This window comes from Triticum aestivum, chromosome 3B, assembly GCF_018294505.1.
Source record: "Triticum aestivum cultivar Chinese Spring chromosome 3B, IWGSC CS RefSeq v2.1, whole genome shotgun sequence".
Lineage (NCBI taxonomy): Eukaryota > Viridiplantae > Streptophyta > Magnoliopsida > Poales > Poaceae > Triticum > Triticum aestivum.
In genome coordinates, this window is record NC_057801.1 from 28,715,703 (window position 1) to 28,741,530 (window position 25,828).

The 25,828-nt window shown below is 48.9% G+C and overlaps 1 protein-coding gene across 1 annotated transcript; it reads left to right on the forward strand.

Moving 5' to 3' along the window:
• Positions 1-22,781: 22,781 nt before the first annotated feature.
• On the forward strand, positions 22,782-25,828 carry LOC123068375 (endo-1,4-beta-xylanase 1). The gene is made up of 3 exons (XM_044490946.1): positions 22,782-23,008; positions 23,522-24,205; positions 24,434-25,828. Exons 1-3 carry the CDS (start codon positions 22,994-22,996, stop codon positions 25,577-25,579), a joined length of 1,845 nt encoding a protein of 614 aa, XP_044346881.1. The 5' UTR covers positions 22,782-22,993; the 3' UTR covers positions 25,580-25,828.

A 25,828-nucleotide genomic window follows, 5' to 3' on the forward strand; every position in this document is an offset into this window, starting at 1 on the left:
CCGCTGCTGCTGCTCGGCGCGTCAACCAGCGACAGCCCAGCGGAGGCGAGCACCTCTCCGTCAAAGGCTTCTCCTTCGACCGGCGCCCTGGAGCTTGACGCCCATGGGAGCTTGATGAAGACACCATCGCCGGCCTTCAAATAGGCGCCGGGCTGGGGCTCTTCGGAGCCTGACGTCGCGGGCAGTAGCAGAGGGATCGGCGGTCGGCGTAGCGCCTGATGCTCCTGCGGCCTCAGGGCCGTCAGTGCGATCACCGGACCCCTCGCCGGCTTCTGCGTCGGCAGCCTTGGCGGCCTCCTCACCGCAGGATCATCGGCGTCGGCTGCTTCTTCGTAGCAGCGACGTCGTCGGTGTTGCCACGCGCGTTCTCATCGCCAGCAACCTCGTGGCAGATGGATCTAACGCCGGAAAAGGGAGAAAAGTCAAGCAAATATCCAAAAAGAAAATCAGAAGAAGAAGAACCCAAGGGAAGTTTTTCAAGCAAAAGGATTACCTGTACTGGGCTCTATAGTCACGCTCTCCACCACCGGGGGTCGCTGGTGCTGTCCCTTGCCGGAGAACTCTCCCTTGCCGGAGACTTCTCCCTTATCGGAAAATTCTCCCTTGCCGGAGATCGCTCCCTTGCCGAGGAATCCTCCCTTGGCGGTGTAGTCGAAGCAGATGACATGTCGGGGCGGTTTCCGGGCGCCCCTGGTGAAGCTGCTCTGCTCCTACACAAACCAACAGTCAGATATCAGCAAAGAAAGAGCACCCATGCGCGCCGAACAGCAGGAAGTAAACCATATACTTACGCTGGGGGCTGCGCTGGGGGCTGCTTTGGGGAATGGTTGCCGGGTCCGGCAAGGTGGTCTCGGACACACCCCCTGCTGTCGCGGTGGGTTCGTCCTCGATGACAATCACCGGGACCTTGGCTCTCTTCGCCACTCTCTGGGCCAGCGTCCTGAAAAGGAATGGATTCAGAGTGAAGCAAAGCAGATGCAAGACAAAGCAACAAAATTGAAAAACTACAAGTACAACGAAGAATCTTACTCTTCTTCTTCCTCGTCGGAGCTGAGCGCGGAGAGATCGAAGTCCGGCTCGCCTCCGGTGCGACGAGGCGGAGGAGTAGGTTCCCTTGTCCGCTTGGCAGGTGCCGTAGCGGTGGACCAGGAAGACCCCGCTCCAGTTGCCGCAACGGCGTGAGGAGCTCCCGCGGCAACACTGCTTGCCGCGGTAGAGCGTGTCGCACGGCACGGCGGCTTTTGACTCGTCTGCCACTCTGCTACGTCCCCGGCCTTGCGGAGACGCCTTCTAGGTGGAGCTGGGGGCTCCCCTTGCGACGAGCTGCCTGAAGGTTCGAGCCCAACAAGTTCTCCCTCGCCGGGCTCGCTCGACTTAGCTTCAGGCCCGACAAGCTCTTTCTCGCCGGCAAGCTCCTCTCGCTCGGCAAGGCTTGCCGCCTCTGCTGCCTCTGCCTCCTCCACGGTGAATCCGAATTCGCCCGCGGCAGCTGCTGCCGCCGCCTCTTCCAGCCTGGTGGCGATGCACTGCATCTCCGCGTCGGTGGTGTCGCGGGTGAGGCTTTTTTGTTCATCGGGGCGGACCGCCACTTCTACCAAGCCGTTGAAGAACTCCTGCACGACGTCATCTGCAGGCTCTTGCCAAGTTGGGACAATCCCATGCGAATCGCACAACGGCATCATTGCACGGATGCGGTCGAGCGAGGAGTTGTTGCACAGCGGAACGACACCCCTCGGCAACATGAACGCTTCGGGATGTTGAGGATCGCGCTTGAACAGCTCCAGGATCATCGCGTCCAGTTCCAAGACAGTGAAGTTGAAGTTGAGGCCCGGGCGCAGCCTCATGATATCTGCCGCATTCTGGAACTCCCAGGGGTCTCCTCCTCTCCTGCAGGGGGGCGATGCGGCGGCCAAGAAAATCTTCGCCAACGGCGCCTACGGTGAGCCCGGCAAGCCTAAGGCGTAGGATCCGGGTGACGGCAATCCTCAGCCTATCGTCTTCCGGGGCCACGTTGCTCCAATCGTTGCCGCGCGCTATTGGGGCTTGGCGCTGGGCAGTAAATGGCTGCGGGTTCTCCTCGACGATCCAGCACCGGTCTGCTCTCCATTCCAACCACTCGCTGCGGAGCTCTCCCTCCAGATAGGCTTCCTTCTTGCCGGTCCTCGAGATCCAGGCAATTCCGCCGGATAAGGGCTCCCCTCTCTCTACTCAGGGCATGAAGAAATGACAGAAAAGAGCTACGTTTGGATAGATTCCGACAAAGTTTTCGCAGAGATGTGCGAAAACTGCCATGGTCAGAACAGCATTGGGGGTGAAGTCAAGGAGGCAGAACCCGTAGGTGTTCATGATATCGCAGAAAAATTCAGAGAAAGGCGGGCAGAGCCCGCAGTAGAAGAACAGCGCGAAGAAGGGGTATCCATTCGGAGCCAGTTCCGAAGCGGCAGCGGGGAGTACCTTCGTGCGCGGATGCGCTCGCGTCTCCATCGACCAGAAGAGGTAGTAGTACTCCCTCAGCTCCTTCGCGGCAAGCTGGGGGGGGGGAGATTGCCCGCTCCTTCCGCAGCGCCGCGAGCCGCTGCGCCTCGGCCGACTTCACGACCTTCCCCTTGTCGGCTTTCGGAGCCATGGCGGAGGTGGTGGGGGAGATCGACGGCGTTGGTGATGCTGGTGGCGACGGGGGGCGGAGCGCTGCTCTCTTTCAGCTTTGGGAAGAAGGGGGGAGCGGCGGAGTTTTCTGAGATTGGAGTAGCAACCGGCGAGATGGGCGAACTGCCCCTGTTTCCCCTGCTTATAAAGAGGGAGGGGGCGGGCGTTCCGTCTTTCCGAATAAAGAAACCACCCACGATCTCTCCCACGACGCCGCATTCAACGCGTGCCGTTCGGGAAGGGCGCGGTGGATACGGAGTAAGATACGGCGTAACCCAGGCCGCGCGTGCCCGTGCCCTGTTTTGGGCTTGGCCCAATAGCGCTCGGCACCGTGTGTGGCCCTGGCCCGGGGGCTCCTGTCGGTGTACTAGAGTAGGGGTACCCTAGTATCCCGAACTTGTGCACGGGCAGTTGCAGCACCCTGCGGCAAGGCTTGCCGGGTGACCGCCAAGGTCCTCCATGGTTCCTTTGGAGCCATACAAGAACAGAGTATTCAAGCCAAGGAGACAAGGCCCCGGCAAGAGGAGCTTGCCGAGAAGGCCAACCAAGGCATCTCAAGGAACTTGCCGCGACGCGCCACGCGTCCCGGCGAGGCCCGGTGAGCAACAAGCTTCCGGACGCGACAAGACAACGACCGCGGCAAGGCGCTTGCCGTGGCAAGCTACCACTCTGCACTTGCGCTCCAGCACATCCACCAACGTGTCGCCCTGGGACCTTTCCAGGAGCGCGTGGCAAGAGGCTGTGCAGCCAGCAGTGCGCGGTGGCAAGCGGCGCTGACAAGTTTGTCATCGTGGCGAGCGGTGGCGTCCCTGACGGTCCCTTTTTGCACTGTTTGGGCGACGTAGACGGGCATTTAATGCCTTTGTCCCCTGCCGTCAGGGTTAGGTAGGATACACTGTACAGGTAGTTGTACCAACCACAATTCCTTTTCCATTTTTACACTTGTCTACGTTGCCACCTGTCGGTGACCCCTTGAGCATATAAAAGCAGGCCCATGCGCAACGTAGAGAGGGTTCGAAAGCAGAAATCACTCACGCTCGGTCTCGTCGGCAGCTGGTGTGTACTATAGCACTCAGCACTCCCGAGCAAGAACTCAATACACTCAGACATGCAGCAGTAGGAGTATTATCTCTCCGGAGAGCTCTGAAGCTGGGTAAACTGCTCGTGTGCTTCGCCTCGATCTGCTCTTCGTGTGATCTCCGCCCCCCGCCGAACCAAAAGGGGCTCGGTCCGCCGGTCCCATAGGTGTTCATGAATCAGTTTCCCTGACAAAATCGTTTCCCCCTGACTGCTAGGACCCACCGGACGGGCCACCGTATTTCGCGAAAAAACTTTCCCCCCGCTGTCTGCTCGGACCCACCGGAAGTGCCTCCTTATTACGCACAAAAAAATGGATACTCCCCCGGCTAGCTGGGACCCACCTTGATGGGAGGCTATCTTGTGGGCCTACTAAGTTGACGGGGCTGAAGGGCTTTGTCAACTTAGTCAATATGAACGATTCTAGCTCCAGTGACCGTACGATGTCCATCCAACGGCCGTAGTGCTTATTCAACCTCTGGTCTTCTTGCTCCAGCTGCCCAAAGCAGCACCGGTCGTGCCGCATGCTCCTGCCTCCCGTGGCCGGCTGTGCTGTCGCGGAGGCCTCACCGCCCCCTACTATTCCCGCCGCTGGCCAGGCCCTGCGGTGACGGCAGCCTCACACCGCAGCTGAACCAGTGAACCCTCGTACTCCTCTCCGCGCAGGCTTCCACTGCCGCGTCTTCCCCGGCTCCGCGTTTTCCCCTTCTTAGGCCTCGTCGTCATCCACCGCCGTGGTGCTCTCCGCGCGACGTGGTCAACGTGGTCAAGGAACGACTTCCATCGGAAGAGTACTGTACATGGAGAGGCTGACAACTGGGTCCACGGCCACAGCCCAGTTTTTTTGTGATTTGCCAATTAAGTCGCTTTGGCAGGCCTGTTGGGCTGCAAATCTTTCAAGACGAGGAGAGATTTTCATTCGGCTGGCCGGGAAAATGACCCATCAGTAATGAGAAATGGGCTGTACATTTTTAAAACACATCAAACCTGCAATTAGTTTCAAATATTTTTTTTCATTTCAAGATTTTAAATTACATTAATTTTTATGCGTGGAGAATTTGTTGGATTTTATATTAATATACGTTTATTTTTAAAATCAGTTTGAATGGGAGTCGAAATTTCGGGATTAAAAACAGTTCAGACCGCACCGAAATATGCAAAATTTTGTATAATTTTTTAACCGTGGCCACAATATGGGTTGTAATGCTAACAAAAAGAATATGGGATCCAAAAAAACCTTAAGAATTAGCAAATGGGCTGTAAATTATTAGAAATAATGGCAGATGGGATGTATGCTGTTTTCCACAGATTTGAGGCTTTCCTAAAAAAAGGTTGACGCACAAGCAGTGACGGTTGGATGTCCATCCAACGGCCGTCGTGCTTCTTCAATCTCTTCTCTTCCTGCTCCAGCCGCTCAAACAAGCGCCGGCGGGACTGCCTACTCCCTCCTGCCCGCGGCCGGCTGTGCTGCCGCGCAGGCCTCACCACCCCACCATACTCCCATCGCTGGCCTAGCCATCCCTCTACTCTCCCACACCTGCTGTTATTCTCCGGCGACGGCAGACGAACCAGTAAACCCTCGTTCAGTCGTACTCCCCTCCGCATGGGAAACAACTGCTGAGTCTTCCCTGCCTCCATGTCGTTCCCTTCCTAGGCCTCGCCGTCGTCCACCGCCCTGGTGCTCTCGGCGCGGCCTGGTCAACGTGGTCAACGACCGACATGCATCTGAAGTGGACTGTACGTGGAGAGGCCGACAGCTGGGTCCACGGCCGCACGCAAGGAAATGCCTCCTTATTATGCACAAAATAATGATTCGTCCACCTGACATCAGGGACCCACCGAAAGGGCCTCAGTATTTCGTGAAAAAACGTTACCGCCACTGATAGCTCGGACCCACCAGCTATATCTTCGCACGCAAGGAAGTGCCTCCTAATTACACAAAAAAATGAATACTCCCCCTGTTAGCTGGGACCCAGTATAGTGGCTGGCTGACTCGTGGGCCTACTAAGTTGACGGGGACAGAGGGCTTTGTCAACTTACTCAATATGCACAATTCTAGCTCCAGTGACCGTACGATGTCTATCCAACGGCCGTAGTGCTTCTTCAACCTCTGGTATTCTTGCTCCAGCCGCCCAAACCAGTGTCGTTCGTGCCTCGTGCTCCTGCCTCCCGTGGTCGGCTACGATGCGGCAGAGGCCTCACCGCCCCCTACTACTCCCACCGCTAGCCAGGCCATCCCTCTACTCACCCACACCCCCTGTTATTCTGCAGCGACGGTAGCCTCACACCGCAGCGAACCAGTGAACCCTCGTACTCCTCTACGCATGGGCATCCACTGTCGCGTCTTCCCCGGCTCCGCGTCGTCCCCTTCCTAGGCCTCGCCGTCGTCCACCGCCCTGGTGCTCTCGGCGCGGCGGGGTCAACGTGGTCAAGGAACGGCTTCCATCGGATGTGGACTGTACGTGGAGAGGCTGACAGCTGGGTCCACGGCCGCAGCAAGGAAGTGCCTCCTTATTATGCGCAAAATAATTATTCCTCCACCTGACAGCGGGGACCCACCGGACGGGCCACCATATTTCACGAAAAAAATGTTTCCCCCCTGACTGCTGGGACCACCACCTACACCTTCGCACGCAAGAAGTGCGTCCGGGCAAAAAAAACGATTCGCCCCCCTGACTGCTGGGACCCACCAGCTACATCTTCGCACGCAAGGAAGTGCGTCCGGGCAAAAAAAATGATTCGCCCCCTGACTGCTGGGACCCACCAGCTACATCTTCGCACGCAAAGGAAGTGCATCTGGGCAAAAAACGATTCGCCCCTCTGACTGCTGGGACCCACCAGCTACATTTTCGCACGCAAGGAACTACCCGACAGTCGGGACCCACCTGGTCGAAGCATACGTAGCATTGTCATTCTGGTTGTGAATTTGTACGTACATATATACTGGTCGATGTAGAGGCGCGCACGTGGTCGTAATAGAGGCACGTACGTGTCGTAGTAGAGGCGCACACATAGCATGTACACGTACGTACAACGGCCAGGGTGCAAGAAAGAAAATACGGCCACGTATTTGTACATACGGGCGGGGTCTCGAACGCCTAGTCACGCATACGTACGGCGAGGGCTCGTGTTCAAGGGGAGGCAACGGAATGCATCGTGTTCATGGGAAGGCAATAGAATGTGGCGTGTTCATGGGGAGGCAACGGAATGCGTCGTGTTCATGGGAGGCAACGGAATGCGCCGTGTTCATCGGGAGGCAACGGAACGCATGGGAGCCAATCGGCTTGGATGGAACAGGCGATGGAAATGAGGCCTGGTGTACCGCAGAACGGAGGAAACAGACCTGCTATGGTCGAAACGGGGGTCCTATTGATCGGGAGGGGTGTGGCATACCGCAAAACGGACGAGACGGACCTCCTACGGTCGAAACGGGGGTCCCGCTGATCGGGAGGGGTGTGGCGTACCGCAAAATGGATGAAACGGACCGCCTACGGTCGAAACGGGGGTCCTGTCCATCTGGAGGGGTGTGGTGTACCGCAAAACGGGACTCCACGGGATATTGTTCATCTCCACCATCGACCTCCTCCAGCCTCCACGGGCTCCTGTTCATTCAGCCTCCACCGCGCACTACTCCACCGGCTACTGTTCAACCACCCCTCCACTGTCTATTGTTTATCCAGCCCTCCACACCACGGGGTCCTGTTCAACCACCCCTCCATGGCCACCCCTCCACCGTCTACTGTTCATCCAGCCCTCCACACCACGGGTTCCTGTTCACCCAGAGGCAACGCCACCGCTCACTGTTCATCCAACCCCCCCCCCCCCATAACGCTCACTGTTCATCCAATCAATCGACTTCTGTTAGTAGCAGTAGTGAAGGAATTGCTCCATCGGGTTCAGTTAACAGCCATCGATCGATCGCTCGGGTTCAGTAACGCGTAGCCTGCAGTGCAATCGCTCGGGTTCAGTTAGAGCCCAACGCCTCGCTCGGGTTCAGTTAGAGCCAATGCGTCGCACACACGCGCGTACGTACGGGAGATACGCGCATCGCTCCGCCCCGACCTCCCACCATAACCGGCAAGTCCCCAAAATTTTCCTTCCCCTTGCTTCTACCACGGTTTTTTCCGTCATGGACGGCCCAAAGAATGTCAGGCAGCTGCGTCTCCGGCCCGCCCAAGACGAAAAGCCCATTTTCTGTCATGATTTTTAGTCATAGAAGTAGGAGCCCACCACATCTATGATGATACCGGGTTTTGTCACAATTATCGTCATAGAAGTGTCATATGTATGACAGAAAAAAAATTCGTTCGGCCCAAAATGTCACGGATGTGTCTTTTGTAGTGTAGGCTCGTCAAGTTTGACCTGAGTATTATGCGTGTGCAAAACTGGCTTGCACCCGTTGTATGTGAACGTACAGCTTATCACACCCGATCATCACGTGGTGTCTCAGCACGACGAACTGTAGCAATGGTGCATACTCAGGGAGAACACTTATACCTTGAAATTCAGTAAGGGATAATCTTATAATGCTACCGCCATACTAAGCAAATAAGATGCATAAAGGATAAACATCACATGCAATCAAAATATGTGACATGATATGGCCATCATCATCTGGTGCTCATGATCTCCATCACCGAAGCATCGTTATGATCTCCATAGTCACCAGCGCGACACCTTGATCTGCATCGTAGCACCGTTGTCGTCTCGCCAACTATTGTTACTACGACTATCGCTACCGCTTAGTGATAAAGTAAAACAATTACATGGCGATTACTTTGCATACAATAAAGCGACAACCATATGGCTCCTGCCAATTGGCGATACCTTTGTTACAAAACATTATCATCTCATACAACAATTTATATCATCATGCCTTGACCATATCAAATCACAGCAAGCCCTGCAAAAACAAGTTAGACGTCCTCTATTTCCTTTTTGCATGTTTTACGTGGCTGCTACGGGCTTCTAGCAAGAACCGTTCTTACCTACGCATCAAAACCACAACGATTTTTCATCAAGTGTGCTGTTTTAACCTTCAATAAGGATAGGGCATAGCCACACTCGATTGAACTAAAGTTGGAGAAATAGACACCCGCCAGCCACCTATGTGCATAAGCACGTCGGTAGAACCAGTCTCATGAACGCGGTCATGTAATGTCGGTCCGGGCCGCTTCATCCAACAATACCGCCGAATCAAAGTATGACATACTCGTAAGCAGTATGACTATTATCGCCCACAACTCTTTGTGTTCTACTCGTACATATAACATCTACGCATAAACCTGGCTCGGATGCCACTATTGGGGAATGCAGTAATTTCAAAAAAAATCCTACGATCACGCAAGATCTATCTAGGTGATGCATATCAACGAGAGGGGAGAGTGTGTCCATGTACCCTCGTAGACCAAAAGCGGAAGCGTTAAGTAACGCGGTTGATGTAGTCGAACGTCTTCGTGATCCAACCGATCAAGTACTGAATGCACGGCACCTCCGTGATCTACACACGTTCAGCTTGGTGACGTCCCTCAAACTCTAGATCCAGCTGAGGCCGAGGAAGAGTTCTGTCAGCATGACGGCATGGTGACGGCGATGATGAAGTTACCGGTGCAGGGCTTCGCCTAAGCACTACGGCAATATGACCGAGGTGGAAATCTATGGAGGGGGGCACCGCACACGGCTAAAAGATCAACTTGTGTCTATGGGGTGCCCCCTCCCCTGTATATAAAGGAGGGTGGGAGGGGGCTGGCCGGCCTCATGGTGCGCCCCCAAGGGGGGGATTCCTACTCCTACTAGGAGTAGGTTTCCCCCCTTTCCTAGTCCAACTAGGAGGGGAAGGAAGGGGAAGAGAAGAAGAAGGAAAGGGGGGCCGGCCCCCTCCCAATTCTGATTGGGCTTGGAGGGGGGCGCCCCACCTCTTGGCCGCCTCTCTCTCTTCCACTAAAGACCATGTAGGCCCATTAAGCCCCCGGGGGGTTCCGGTAACCCTCCGGTACTTCGGTTTTATCCAAAACTTATCTGAAACACTCCCGGTGTCTGAATATAGCCGTCCAATATATCAATCTTTATGTCTCGACCAATTCGAGACTACTCGTCATGTCCGTGATCTCATCTGGGACCCCGAACAACCTTCGGTACATCAAATCACATAAACTCATAATACCAATCGTCATCGAACGTTAAGCGTGCGGACCCTACGAGTTTGAGAACTATGTAGACATGACCGAGACACGTCTCCGGTCAATAACCAATAGCGAAACATGGATGCTCATATTGGTTCCTATATATTGTACGAAGATCTTTATCGGTCAAGCCGCATAACAATATACGTTGTTCCCTTTGTCATCGGTATGTTACTTGCCCGAGATTCGATCATCGGTATCGTCATACCTAGTTCAATCTCGTTACCGGGAAGTCTCTTTACTCGTTTTGTAATACTTCATCTCATAAGTAACTCATTAGTCACAATGCTTGCAAGGCTTATAGTGATGAGTACCGAGAGGGCTGATAGACACCTCTCCGAAACACGGAGTGACAAATCCTAATCTCGATCTATGCCAACCCAACAAACACCTTCGTTGACACCTGTAGAGCACCTTTATAATCATCCATTTATGTTGTGACGTTTGGTAGCACACAAAGTGTTCCTCCGGTATTCGGTAGTTGCATAATCTCATAGTCTGAGGAACTTGTATAAGTCATGAAGAAAGCAGTAGCAATGAAAGTGTCACGATCATAATGCTAAGCTAATGGATGGATCATGTCCACCACATCATTCTCCTAATGATGTGATCCCGTTCATCAAATGACAACATATGTCTATGGTTAGGAAACATAACCATCTTTGATTAACGACCTAGTCAAGTAGAGTCATACTAGGGACAATATGTTTTGTCTATATATTCACACATGTACTAAGTTTCTGGTTAATACAATTCTAGAATGAATAATAAACATTTATCATGAAATAAGGAAATAAATAATAACTTTATTATTGCCTCTAGGGCACATTTCCTTCACTGGCTGCATCTCCTCCCCTCCCACCTATATATATGTGGGGAAGGGGCGCCTAGAACTTACAACATCAATTGTCAGCCGTGTGCGGCGCCCCCCTCCATAGTTTACACCCCTGGTCATATTCTTGTAGTGCTTAGGCAAAGCCCTGCGCGGATCACATCACCATCACCGTCATCACGCCATCATGCTGACGGAACTCATCTACTTCCTCGACATCTTGCTGGATCAAGAGGACAAGGGACGTCATCAAGCTGAATGTGTGCAGAACTCGGAGGTGCCGTACGTTCGGTACTTGATCGGTCGGAGCTAGAAGAAGTCCGACTACATCAACCGCATTGTCAAACGCTTCCGCTTACGGTCTACGAGGGTACGTAGACACACTCTCCCTCTCTCGTTGCTATGCATTTCCTAGATAGATCTTGCGTGAGCGTAGGATTTTTCTTTTGAAATTGTATGCTATGTTTCCGAACAAGATTTTATCTGTTGAAGAACTTACAAAGGTTTTTCAGTAAAAAGAGCTTTGTTATGTACAACCACATCTAGGATTCCAATCCCACAATGAATTTTAGGTTTGCACACTTTATCTCAAGCAATTAAAGCTGGGCCTGAGTTGTCATGTCCATATTTCCTCCAAAAGAAATGTCTCAAGTATTTATTAACTTGTTCAATGATCCCAACAATTAGGGCCAAAGCACACATGAAGAATATAGGCAAAGCAGAGAAAACAAATTTTATAAGTTACAATCTTCCATCATAAGACAACAGAGTAGAGCGTCTAGCCAATCTTCTTTCAATCGTTTGACATATGGGAGTAAAATCTTCATTTCTTGATCTGCTATCACTAAGAGGGAGGCCAAAGTATGTGAATGAGATTTTTTTTTGAGCTTACATTCCAATAGTCCAAGAATTATGTTCATTTTTTCATCTCATACATTCATATGAACCAAGAATGAATTGTTGTAATCAATCTTCGGACTAGTTTGTGCAGAAAAACGGGCCAAAAGATTATTTAGTTGTAGATGTTGAGATTTTACTATAGGCATGATCAACATAGTGCCATCTGCATATTGAATCACTAGAAATTCTTGATTGCTCTGAGTTAAATAGGGGGTTTGTTTAAGTATGGCTTGCATTGCACCATTAAGAATGGACTGCAAAAGGTTAGCATCTGGCACAAAAATAAGAGGGAGAGAGGATCCCCCTATCTAACCCCTCTTTTATATAGAATTTGCTTTCTTTGAACACCATTTAGCAAAATAGAGGAGAAGCCAAAGCTATAAATCATGGTAGTCCAATTGAAACATACCAACACTAAGGGGATCTCTCCCTCATGGCTCTACGCTCTCCCGGTATACTGGCCTAAGTGTTTAGACTCCTAATTGGACATACTCTAATCTCGGTCTAATTTGTCTAATAGAATTAGACTCTTAATTAGAAGCGCCTCTAGGCTTTCTCTCTCTCTCTTTCAAGTTTTCTTAGATCCACTAGTAGAAAAACACCTAATAGTTCCCGGTTCGTAAGGGCTTTTAGTCCCGGTTCATGAACCGGGACTAATGGGTCATTACTAATACCTCCACCCATCAGTCCCGGTTCAAACACGAACCGGGACCAATGTGCCTCCACGTGGCCTATGCGCCAAGTCCAGTCAGGGGGCCTTTTGTCCCGGTTGGTGGCACCAACCGGGACCAAAAGTCCATGTTTTTTTAGAAAAGTGGCTGCTTTAGGGGTTTTGGGGGTTATTTTTAGGTTGTTATTAGCTAGCTAATAGAGAGAAGTGTCCTCTCTTATATCTTCGTCCTTGGTTTACCAACGCTGCTACTATATATGTTCATTTCACCCGCTGATATAATAACTCATGCATGCTCGCATCATACATCATCATATATAATAACAAGTCCTACTAATCATGCATCATCATACAACTTCTACTCGTTATTAATAATAAGTCATACGATCATCATCCTCATAGTCATCGAACCCAACCCTGCATAATTGTTCTTAGCACATGATCAGGTAGGACCTAAACACCCTTAAAGTAAAATAGCATAAAACAATATAGACCCTGACTCTCCATTATGAAGAATGGCGATCATCCTATCTCCAATTCTTGCCCTTCGCTGCTTTTTGCTTCCAAGAAGCTCCTTACAACTGTCCATACATTTTTTCTATTCTTTGATTGTCATGTCTCCACTTATTTTAGAAACCCGGTATGGACAGTTGAGATTCGTAGGAAGACCTGGTTGTATGTTCAAAACATGAAGGATACCGTGCGTATACATCAGATGAGGCACACAATCATTCGGGGTTATCTGTTGAAAAACATAGTAATAACTTCGTAGTTAGCAATGATGTATTAGTTTTAGAAGTGTGCAAAAAGATGCACGGATGTCGTAATAGTAAGAAATCTTACCAGGGTATCTCCATGGTAGTTACCGTAGTTCAACACGTGCACTAGTGGCATGTATTGACCATAATGTTGAGGAGTTTGATTGTAGATATTGTAATTCTCAAGTTCAGTACAAAACGCGACCAGATGATTTTTCTCCTGATAAGTTAATTCGGAGCCTTTGGTGTAGTAGGTTCTGTCTACCATCTTCTGCACATTCTTTGAAGAACGAAAATAAGTTGTCAATGGAAATAAGTTGTCAACTATTTTGAAATAAACAATATAAATTACTTAATAACTATGTTAAGCTCACATGGGGGAAGAACTGGAGGTGTATCCACAAGGACGCAAATCGAAGGTCTCTCTTGCTCGATTGTAGGATCACCAAGATCCATGGTGACAAGCATACCCTCATCAAAACCATACATCTTGCAAAGTGCTTCCCAATTTTTTCAACCAAAATGGGTTACACTCTGAGCATTGTATAGCTTTACTTGAAAATCCACACCATGATGGGTACTTAGGATAAATTTTTTGGTTTCCATACTTTCATGGTCTTCAAAACCCGTCCTCTTCGAGACATAGCGTCTTGCAAAGCATGGGATAAGCTAGTCGAATTGGAAAAGATGAAAAATACACGTTAAAATAGTTGAAGTCGTTCTTAATTATGAAAAAAACTATTGTCGTCGTTACGTACCGTATGAATATCGAAGGTCTCCTCGAGCTTAATGCTAAAGCGCCGATCTTCGTCCAGCTCAATGAACCTGTCGCACATACCTCGGTTGTCGTGGCACCAGTCGCACTCCCCCGGGCGGTTTTCATCGTCCGAGTACGACATTTCCGGCCTATGTTCATAATTCAAATATTAAACTAGATCATTATTATTAATCACAGGTTGACTATCGGTGATGTACGTAGCTCCTCCTTTCATTCCGGAGTGCATTATTACACCAAATTGTCTAGCACATGGGAATGAAGGAGAACTTATCCAATATGAGCATTCAATAAGCAAAACCAAATCATAAAATAAGCAAAACCAAATCATAAAATAAAGTAATATTCAAATTAGCATGCATTCAATAATTATAAGCAAAAGTACATCATCTCTTGGTGTCCGCACATCGTCGAATATTATCACTAATATAGCATCACTAATACAACTAGAACCGTAGCGCCCGACGGGTATCGTCGCGGGCGGTGGACACCGAAAGATAAGGAACCATCACAGGATCATAGCTCCAGTGAGATCCCTGAAGAACCTGTCAGGTATTGTCGAACCTGCCCTCCAATGCAACCATGTAGCGACGGACGTGCTCGTCCTCCTCGCTGACACGGTGACGTACCACCTCCGCGGTGTCCGGAAGCCTCAGCACCGTCACTGGCCCACGCGACCGCCACCAAACAAGGATCGGGTCAACAACGGGCTGCCTCCTCACCAACCTACGTCCCCCGGAAGGTAGCACCTCCCAATACCAGCCCGGCGGAGCCCAGTCCTGAACATGGCCCTGATCAAGCAGACCTCCACCGCCGAGTCGACGACGACGAGGATGCGGGATAGGCATCGCCGATGTCGATGCGGGAACTACGTACTTCTATATATAGTTAAATAAAGTAGTTTTATTAATTAAATCAACTATCTAGTTCAACTACTAAGCACTTACTATAAATAAATAAAGCAGTACTTACGAAAAACAAAGTAGCACTTACTATAAATAAATAAAGTAGCACTTACTACAAACTACTTCTATATATAGTAAAATAAATTAGTTTATTAAATCAACTAGCTAGTTCAACTATATATGAAGCACTTACTATAAATAAAAGAAAATAGTACTTACTAAAAATAAAGTAGTATTTTTCTAACTAATTATATTAAACACTTTCTCTTCTTATTTTTTTCCTTTTTCTAAATACTATGAACAAAAAAATCATTAAAATTCTATGAACAAAATTAATTACACAATCTAAATATCACCAAAAAAATCTATTAACAATAATATCACCAAACATGCATATTCAACAATAATATCACCAAAAAATCTATTAACAGAAAAAAAATCTAACACAATATGAACAAATTAATTACACAATCTAAATTAACATACTATGAACTACATATCCAAATTACTACACATCTAATCTAACAAAAAAATCTATGAACTACAAAAAAATCTAAAAAAATCATAAAAAGTTGCTCACGGCGAGGTCGACAGCGAGGTGCGGCGCGGGGCGGCGACGGTGTCGGGGCGGCGCTGGCCGGGGCGGCGACGTCGGGGCGGCAGGGCGGGGCGGGGCGGCGACGGCGTCGGGGCGGGGCGGCGACGGCGTCGGGGCGGGGCGGCGACGGCGAGGTGGCGGCAGGGGACGGCGCGCGACGTCGGGAGAGGAGGAGGAGAGATCGAAGTGGGGATGCAGTTCTAAAATTTTCCTAAGTGCTACTTATATAGCAAAGGCTTTGGTCCCGGTTCGTGGCACAAACCGGGACCAATGCCCCCTTTAGTCCCGGTTGGTGGCACCAACCAGGACCAAAGGCCTCTTTTCAGCAGCCCAGAGGGCGGGAAACAAAGACCTTTGATCCCGGTTGGTGCCACTACCCGGGACTAAAGAGGGGCATTGGTCCCGGTTGGAGCCACCAACCGGGACTAAAGAGGGGCATTCGTCCCGGTTGGAGCCACCAACCGGTACCAATGGACCCGTCTAATTACTTATTTATTTTCTGTAGCTGTTTTTTAGTTGATTCTTTCTGCAGCTGTTTTTTTAGTCCCACCTCGCCAAGCGAGAGGCACTCGCAGCTGTTTATAAGTCCTGAGTGCAGATACGATGAAGAAGAGGCTCAATGCTCACCTGCACGTTGGTTCGCTTCAAGCCTTGAGGAATAGGGTAGACTGCACGGAGCTATGTGCAGTGCAGTTTACACTATTCCTAAAGGCTTGAAGCGAATTAAATAAAAAAAATAAATAAAAAACTACTCAGAAATAAATAAAAAAAATAAATATAGCAGAAAAGAAAAAAAAACTATATAAAAAACTACTCAGAAATAAATAGAAGAAAAAATAGTTGTGATTAACTTTACTAAAAAATGAGCATAGATGCTTATTTTTAATGACTTATTACCTCACAAAAAAATAGAAAAAAATAAATATAGCAGAAAAGAAAAAAAACTATATAAAAAACTACTCGGAAATAAATAGAAGAAAAAATAGTTGTGATTAACTTTACTAAAAAAATGAGCATAGACGCTTATTTTATGACTTATTACCACATAGAAATAAATAGAAAAAAATAAATGTAGCAGAAAAGAAAAAAACTATATAAAAAACTACTCGGAAATAAATAGAAGAAAAAATATTTGTGATTAACTTTACTAAAAAAATGAGCATAGATGCTTATTTTTAATGACTTATTAGCACACAGAAATAAATAGAAGAAAATAAATATAGCAGAAAAGAAAAAAACTATATAAAAAACTACTCAGAAATAAATAGAAGAAAAAATAATTGTGATTAACTTTACTAAAATCTTTTTTATTTTTAATGACTTATTACAACTCAGAAATAAATAGAAAAAATAAATATAGCAGAAAAGAAAAAAAACTATATAAAAAACTACTCAGAAATAAATAGAAGAAAAAATAGTTGTGATTAACTTTACTAAAAAAATGAGCATAGATGCGCTTATAGAGAAAATTCAACCTAAATTCATAATAAATTTCTACTAACTTCAGAGAAATTCAGTATGAATTTAGGTCAAATTTCCTGTATAAGGGCATCTATTTTCATTTTGAGAGGAGCTCAACAAGGCAGAGAGGGAGGGGCTTATAAACCGGTGTGAGCCCCCTTCAGTTGGCGAGGTGGGACTAAACTCTGGCCGCAACGAGGACCAACCCTTTAGTCCCGGTTGGTGGTATGAACCGGGACTAATGGGCGGCCTTTGGTCCCGGTTCATGCCTCCAACCGTTACCAATAGTGGTGGGCCAGGAGCGAGGACCATTGGTCCCGGTTCGTCCCACCAACCGGGACCAAAAGGTCCAGATGAACCGGGACCAATGGCCCACGTGGCCCGGCCGGCCCTTGGGGCTCATGAACCGGGTCCAATGCCCCCATTGGTCCCGGTACTGGATTGAACCGGGACTAATGGGCTGACCTGGCCTGGACCATTTCCCCCTTTTCTACTAGTGATTTGTTCTTCTTGGACAAGGACTGCTACCGGAGGTCTATCCCAGAATGTGTGGATACCTCGCAGGGGCTTTCTACTTTGAATCTTGATTGGCGGATCGTATTGAAGAAATTCTCGCGGCTGGGAGGTATAACTAAGCTGCAGGAATCATCACGCTTCACCGACAAACCACACAACTTCCTCTACTCTGCTCGTCCATGAGTTTGATCATTACCACCATTCATAATTTTTGTAGGTGTGTTTGTGTAGCATTTTTTGTTGCGTAGCACGTTATCCTACATTATCTACATAGGATAAGATGCTAGATGATTTTTCAAGCTTCGTATTGATTCCCCACCACTACCCACCGACCAAATCTTAGTTGTTAAAACGGAAATCATGAAATGAGAGGCATAAGATTCAGAAGCAATACTCAAGCGGGGAGGCACAACCGACAGGGAAGGGGGAGGACATGATGGTATGAAAAAACGTCAAATTCACATTGGTTGTCACTTTGTAATTAGTCGTTATATATTGTAAATGTCATGCCATAAAAATAAAGACGGTCCAATACCCATTGGTTGTATTAGATTTCCATTAACCAAAACCAAAACAAACTTACAACGTTATTCGAGCCATCGATGATTATTTATATTAACAGAGGTAGCCATCTTATTCTAGCAACTAAACTTAATAGTTTCATCTTTAACATATAGCTTAAAACATATGGAAAGTGTTGATCTCCAAAAGAAATACTGCTCTATGGTAACATTATAATAAGATTCTGAACTCAAAACTTCTACAATTGTAACATTAGCAAAACATAAGTGATCTAGTTCATCCATGAAAAGAACTGCAATTGGAATTTTGAAGTTTCTTACTATCTGCATCTCGATTGTGACATCAAGAGAAAAGCTTGGTTTTATATATTGTATGGATGAAAGTTTCCTATTACACTTAATAATTATATATATATATATATATATATATATATATATATATATAATTTTAAATATAATTCTCTAAATTTGAAACATATGTTGCAAAGAAAGTAATTTAGTTGTTTCATTTTAGAGACATGCATGGCACCTTAAAAGCCGTGGTTAAATCGACTATCTTCCTATCATAGAAAAAGTATGACACCATGGATCAATTTGAAATTGTATGTATATGTATGTGCTCGCATCTTTTTAGTATCCTTAAATGTCTTAATAATACATCCATAGATTTTTCTATAGTGCATGAGTGTATATCTTAGGTTAAGTAAATAAGAAGTTCTAGAGTGTATAAGGTGCCTACAAGAAGGGTTGTCCTTGAATCATTGGCATTAACCATTTCTTGGTTATCTTGGGATCATATACTTCATGATCCTTTCTTCAATGGTCACCCCGCATCCCACATGAAGAATCAATTGGTAGTGACTGGTGGGTGAATGGACGACTACCAGATTTGTTCCTACTTAGATCTCTTTATGGTGTTGTGGAAACTAAAGGTTCAATAATGCATATTTGGGTGATAAACATATATAAACTAAACATCCTAGGAAGACCAAAGCTGTGAAGGTTATAGATAAAACCGATGACTATTTTGATGAAAAGGTCAGATGCCATATATCAAGTAGCACCGACCCTTACAGAAACTAAAAAGTATATCCAAGTTCTTGGGGTGTTGAACAGCTGGAATTTTCTTCCTCCTGCGTCCAACAGCGGGCCACCATGAGAAAATCTCAATGTCGCTATTGGGTCTCTGACAAAGCGGAAAGACCTTGTTGAAACCCAGGAGCTTGTAGAAGTACCGGTCATGAAAGTAGTTGATGTATAATTGAAGATGCCGACAACCGCAATCTGAGGAGAAAATTGCCGCGCAAAGAAGAAAGCGTCAGAGAGGCCTGGAGAACACACCAGACCCGACCAGACAGATTTAGGGAACACAAGCCTCACATGCTCCCAGACAAAGCTGAGAATGGCTAGCCCTTCGCCGGTCGGAGCCAGAGCCAGAGGCCCAAGACGCAAAGTCATGTCGCCGCTTCGTAGAACAATCTTACTGAGATAGATTTGCACATGAAAATAAAACTCGATCCACCTAACAGAGCATGGGAAGCACCACCCTCCACACGCTCCCCGATGACACAAGGAAGCATCGTTGGCAGGATGGCAAGGCGGGAGAACTTATTCCACGCTGCCGCCAACGCCCTCGTCTCGCCACCCATGAACGAATACCGAATCTTAAAGTTAATTCTAACCCTACGTGTGCCTGTCCTCTCTTGTTGCCAGAGCGGCTAAAGAAAAGAGAGGGGGGAATGGGGAAGGCTATATCAGGAGTCGCCGCCCTGCCGCCTAGGTTGCAAAGGAGCAGGGGTATAACGCTACATAACTAAGTTGCATGTAGATATCGATATAATTGATGTCTTGAAAACATCTTCGTGTAGCTTCCAATTTTATTAGAACTGTTTTGTTCAATTTTATTAGAACTGTTTTGTTCAATTTTATTAGAACTGTTTTGTTCGTGCTTGCAGTTTCTTCAACCTGTTGTACTGTGTATGCTTAATCAATAAAGTTGCATTGTTATTCTTAAAAACATAGTAAAATACCATCCAACGGGTTAACAAAAGCAAAATGTAAATTTTATATTTGCATTCTTAAAATTTGATATCTGAGAAGTTAATAGTAATTTTTGCAAAACTACGGTTTTGAAGTCGCTAAAAGTAACGGCGACCTTTTTTTTTTAATAAAAACCAACAATTTTAGGAGCTAGTTCAATAAAATTTGACCGTGCGAACCAACATGTGATTGGATGGTTAGGTGGACAGTTCCCCAGCCCACCAGGGTTCAAGTCTTGGTGCTCGCATTTATTCCTGGATTAATTTCAGCATTTCCAGCGATGCACGTTCAGTGGGAGGAGACTTTCCCATCGACTACGCGACACCTTTGGTGACTTCGTCAATCTCAAGATGATATGCCGGTTCAGTCTCTCGGAGATCCTCATAGGGATAGGATGTGCATCTGTATTGGTAAGAACGAGTGTATACCCGTATTTATGAGTGCTTGCGTCTCTACTATGTTAAAAAAATATTTGCCCACGCAGTGCTCTTCTAGACGTGTGTTCTGTTTCTGAAAAAGGCATCTGTTCAAACGTCTTTTGAGACACGGAGATGCATGTTCGACGATGCAAGGACAAGATTTATTGAGGAAGACACGAAGTTATTACGATTTTGCGGATGCATGCACGCAATATCGACCCATCGTTCGGCGCACATTAATTCCTCGTGGACGTGTTTCCATGCTTTTGAAGCTACGCAGGATATCCATGCATGCATTACGGGCGGTGTTCAATTTCGTGGGTCGGCATGCGTGCTGAGGAGCCTGCTTGTGCCGTCAAGATTCGAGAACGGACGTCACAGATCACCCAGGAGTCCATGGCCATGCATGCCTCGGCCGATGTTCGTAGCTTCACGCCATGGTTTGCTGACTTATTTAGATAACACTGTTCGTCCAAAGTCCAAACGGCGATCTGAAAGAGGAAACGCCCATCACGTATTATGTCATGGGACGGCTGCGAAGTAAGCAAGCGCTCCTCCGATGGTGAAACACTCCGTTCACATTCCACAAAAGTGAAAGGCCCTGTTGCTAGATCTGAGACGTGCGTATATTATATCTTCTAGACTAGAGTAGCAAGTACCAGTAGATGTGTCACCATCATCATGTGTTAAAAGTATTCAAACAAAATATCATCATGTGTTAAAAGCATATATGTACTTTAGAAAAATTTCAAAAGGTACATGCGTACGGGCCGCTAGCCTAATTAGGTTCTTAATTATGCATATCGGGCGGCAAATCAAAGTGGAAGTTCCCATCACGTATGCATGCATGTATTAATGGGGCGGCTGCGAGTAGTAGTCCTAGAATGTCGAAACACTCTGTTAATACTTCATAAAGCAGAAGGTTCTCTTGCTAGATATAAGATATACATTATATGTTAGTACCTTCCTACCAAAATTATACGATGTTTTTTAGGCTAGTTTAGTGCACGGTGGAAGTGTCTTCTAGCTAGCTAGTACCGGTGGATGTATCGCCATCATCATCATGTGTTAAAAGCTCATGTGTATGTAGAAAGAGCTTTCACAAATTACATGTGTACGGTTCTTCATTAGTTCGTAGGCCGTCACGTATATGCAAATATACTACTCGTATTTGCGTGTGCCTACCAACCACCCAAGGAAGGATTGATCGACTTTTACTCCAAATGGCGAAACGCTCTGTTCACATTTCTTGCTACATCTATGTGTCTGCTACACCCAGGAGTCCTCTTGCTACATCTATGACATATATTATAAGTGTCTGCTACATCTATGAGACCTTGTTTCCGTATTTTGTTTTAATAAACTGGTTGAATGCATCACTCTAATGCAGAGGTCGGGGATATCCTTCTATAAAAAAATCAGTCACATCCGCTTCGCGAGGCCTAAGGCGGACACGACGTGAGGAGCGCCAGCCATGGCAAGGCCGAGTTGTGCACAAACAAGAACCGGCGATAGTTGACGGGAGCGAGTCAGAAACTTGATGGTGTGTGTGTGTGTGTGTGCGGTTGGGGGGGGGGGGGGGGAGGGGTCAAAGCAATCCCTTTAATTATTTACAGAGGGAGTAGGATTCGAACGGGGGCTTAGAGGGATGGCAGTGGCGATGGGGGAGGGTGGGACGGCTAGGCAGCGACTGTGAACTGTCGGGAGGGGGGAGGCGCGACTGTGAACTATCGGGAGGGGGGAGGCAAATGGTTAGGGCAGTGTAGGCCGGCGGCTGCCCGAGAATGAAGAAGCGGATGTTAAAGATAAACATTGTGAGATCCATTTTTGACCATTGGATGAAGATCTAGTGGTCTTGAATAAAAGTGACTGATGCAAAGCATTTTTTTCAGGTGCCTGTATAGGCGCTCCCTATATTATACTATCTTCTAGAGTGGGTAGTGCAACCAGATGTACAATTATCATGTGTCAAAAGCACAATGTGTACTTCAAAAGAACTTGCAGAAAAGTACATGTGTACGGGCTGCGCTGCTCGCTACTAAGTTGTGCACATATAATACGACTGTTGCTATGCATTTGCGTGTGCGTGTGCCTGCCAACGACCGAAGGAAAGGAAGGATTGATCAACTTCTACTCCTCCGAAAGCCAAGAAAAGGATCGGAGTTGGGAGATGCTTGGATTTTGCTAATGATCATAACCCTAACAAAAAGTAATAATCATGAATCTAATAATCAGCTAGCTGACCATAGATCAACCTACTGCCGCGAGACACGGTCACGAGAAGCGGGCCCGCATGTCAGCGGCACGACCCGGCAAACCGGCCTGATTGACTAATCTTGCATTGCCCAAACTTGAGTGTTGTACAAAAGATAGGAGGAAAGATACGAGTTAGGTAGCCGAGATCGGCCATGGCATGGGGAGCTTTCATTCCCTACAGCTAGCAACGGGCTTCGGCCACCTTTCTGCTCTGTCCCATGGATGTGGATCGCCGGCCAAACTGACAGACCAACATGACATAGATCTAGAGCTGGCTCTCCCTATAAATTGCCACCCTGCATGCCTCTCATCCCTCCTCACTTACCACCTAAACATCATCATAGCAGCAACAACAACAGCAGCAACAACACACACGTTTCTCGCTGCGTATACATCGATCGAGTGGTTGAGCGACGTCGTCCCTTCGGTTCATCGATATGGCATTCGCTAAGGTATGTGACATGTTGTCATGTCTATCTGATTCTCTCTCATGCATGATTGCAATACTTCAAAATGCCGCCAAGGGCTAGTCTCCTGACTGGTCTAGTTTTTATGATTGCAATACCAATGGTCACGCACATCATGGAAGCTTGGACTAAAAATGGCATGGGCTTTATGGTTTACTATGTTGCATGTTGGTATCGTCTACTGGTAACCCTGTAAATTTTAGTAGATTTTGTCGCAAACTTCAAGAATTTTGCGTGAATTTGCTGGACATGATGTGGGTTCCAAGCTATTCATGCATCTTCTTCCGCCGGTTGTTTTCCAATCAATCAGTTCCTTCTTTAAAGCCAAGCAACTGATCGAGCAAGCTAGCGATCGATATGATATGAAATTATCCCCAACAAGAATCGTTACACATGTCGTCCGTGCATTGCATGGCTGTCTCATCCCGACAAGAACGGGGCATCAAACATCTCGTGTGTTCCCTTGCGATGGGTTAATGTGCGCGCGTGCGTGTGCAGGAGGAGGTGGCGCTTGCAATGAAACTCACGGCCGACGGCGGTAGCAGCACGGAGGAAGAGGCGGCCATCGCCATGAAGTTGACGGAGGACGGCGGCAGCGAAGACGAGGAGGAGGAGCCTGCCCTCCCTGTGAACCTGCTCGAGCACCATGACGGCTCCTGCTCGGAGGAGGCCGACGGCGGTCTGGGCGGCTGGGCATCGGCCGGCTCGAGCACGCTCTCGGTGCACCACGACCACGCGCCGCCTCCGCTCGCGGCCACGGCGGAGGACGTGCCGTGTGCGCACAGGCGGAAGCCGAGCGGCCGGTACGTCCTCGCCGCGCACCGGGCGGACGAGAAGGACGGCCTATGCCGGGAGATAACTTGCGCGCCCAAGCCCAAGGTCACGTACCGGGTGGCCGGTTGGGTTGCCCTGGAGGGTGGCCCCAGCGCGGACAGCGGCCACCCTGTACACGTCGAGGTCCGCACGCACGAGGGCGCGCGGGTCGGCGGCGGCGTGCTGGTGGCCGAGCCGGGGAAGTGGGCCGAGATCAAGGGCGCGTTTCGGGTCGACGAGCACCCGCGCCGCGCCGAGGTTTACGTCCATGGCCCGCCGGCCGGGGTGGACATCAAGGTCATGGACCTGCGCGTGTGCGCCGTCGACAAGATCGCACGGCTGAGGCACCTCAGGAAGAAGACCGACAAGGTATATCTGACGAACAAGTTTAGTTACTAGTCATACTAGCAGAATTTTATCTTTTGGATTTGAAAAGTTTGAAGTTTGACTGTTTGAATGTCACATGAATGACATAAAGCAACATGACGCGCGCTATGCAAAACAGAACTGCAGTGCATTCTACTCAAGCGCATGCAAAAACTATGGCCCACACTGCACGGTTTAAATGGTCATTTTCTACGTGGTGGCCGCCTGCAGGTGCGCAAGCGTGATGTGGTGCTCAAGTTCAACCCGCGGTCGGAGGACGGGAACGACGACGCGGCGGCGGCGGCGGTGAAGGGCGCGTCCATCCGCGTGGTGCAGGTGGAGAACAGCTTCCCGATCGGCGCGTGCATCAGCAAGTCGTCCATCCAGAACCCGGCGTTCGTGGACTTCTTCACCAAGCACTTCGACTGGGCAGTTCTAGAGAACGAGCTCAAGTGGTACTACACGGAGCCCGTCCAAGGCCAGGTGAGCTACGCGGACGCCGACGAGCTCATCGCCTTCTGCGACCGGCTCAAGAAGCCGGTGCGCGGCCACTGCATCTTCTGGGCCGTGGAGAACTCGGTGCAGCCGTGGGTGCGCGCCCTCAACACCGACCAGCTCAGGGCCGCCGTGGAGTCCCGCATCCGGGGCCTCGTCGCCCGCTACAGCGGCCGCTTCCCGCACTACGAGGTGAACAACGAGATGCTCCACGGCGCCTTCTTCCGCCACCGCCTCGGCGACGACATCGACGCGCACATGTTCCGCGAGACGGCGGCCATCGACCCGGCCCCGGCGCTCTTCGTCAACGACTACAACGTGGAGAGCGCCAACGACCCCAACGCGACGCCGGAGAAGTACGTGGCGCTGATCACCGACCTGCAGAGGCGCGGCGCGGCCGTGGGCGGGATCGGGGTGCAGGGCCACGTCACGCACCCGGTGGGCGATGTCATCTGCGACGCGCTGGACAAGCTGGCCGCCACGGAGCTCCCCGTGTGGATCACGGAGCTGGACGTGTCGGCGGCGGACGAGGCGGTGCGCGCCGACGACCTGGAGGTGGTGCTGCGGGAGGCGTTCGCGCACCCGGCCGTGGAGGGGATCATGCTCTGGGGGTTCATGCAGGGCCACATGTGGCGCTCCCACGGGCAGCTCCTCAACGCCGACGGCACCATCAGCCAGGCCGGGAACAGGTTCATGGGGCTCCGCCAGGAGTGGACGTCGCACGCGCGCGGCAAGGTGGACGCCAACGGCCACTTCAAGTTCAGGGGGTTCCACGGCAAGTACGTCGTGGAGCTGGCCGCCGGCGCCGGCGGGAAGCAGGTCAGGCGTGCATTCGACGTGCACAAGGGGGACGCGCCGCTCGTCGTGGACATGAACCTCTGATGGTGATCCCACTCCACACCACCGGCGTCTTCTTGCGTTGCCGAGTCGGTGGTGATACACGTGGACATGTACGTACAGTACGTGCTCCAGCATATTGGCTATATATATGTGGGAGTATATAGTGGGGCCGTTGAGATTACATTTTGCCATTTTAGGCACGATTGATTCAGACTCACACGTACGGTATTGTAATTTGTAGTAATGTCTTAGATATGGATTGCAGTAAATAAATGAGGATTTGTCGGTTTA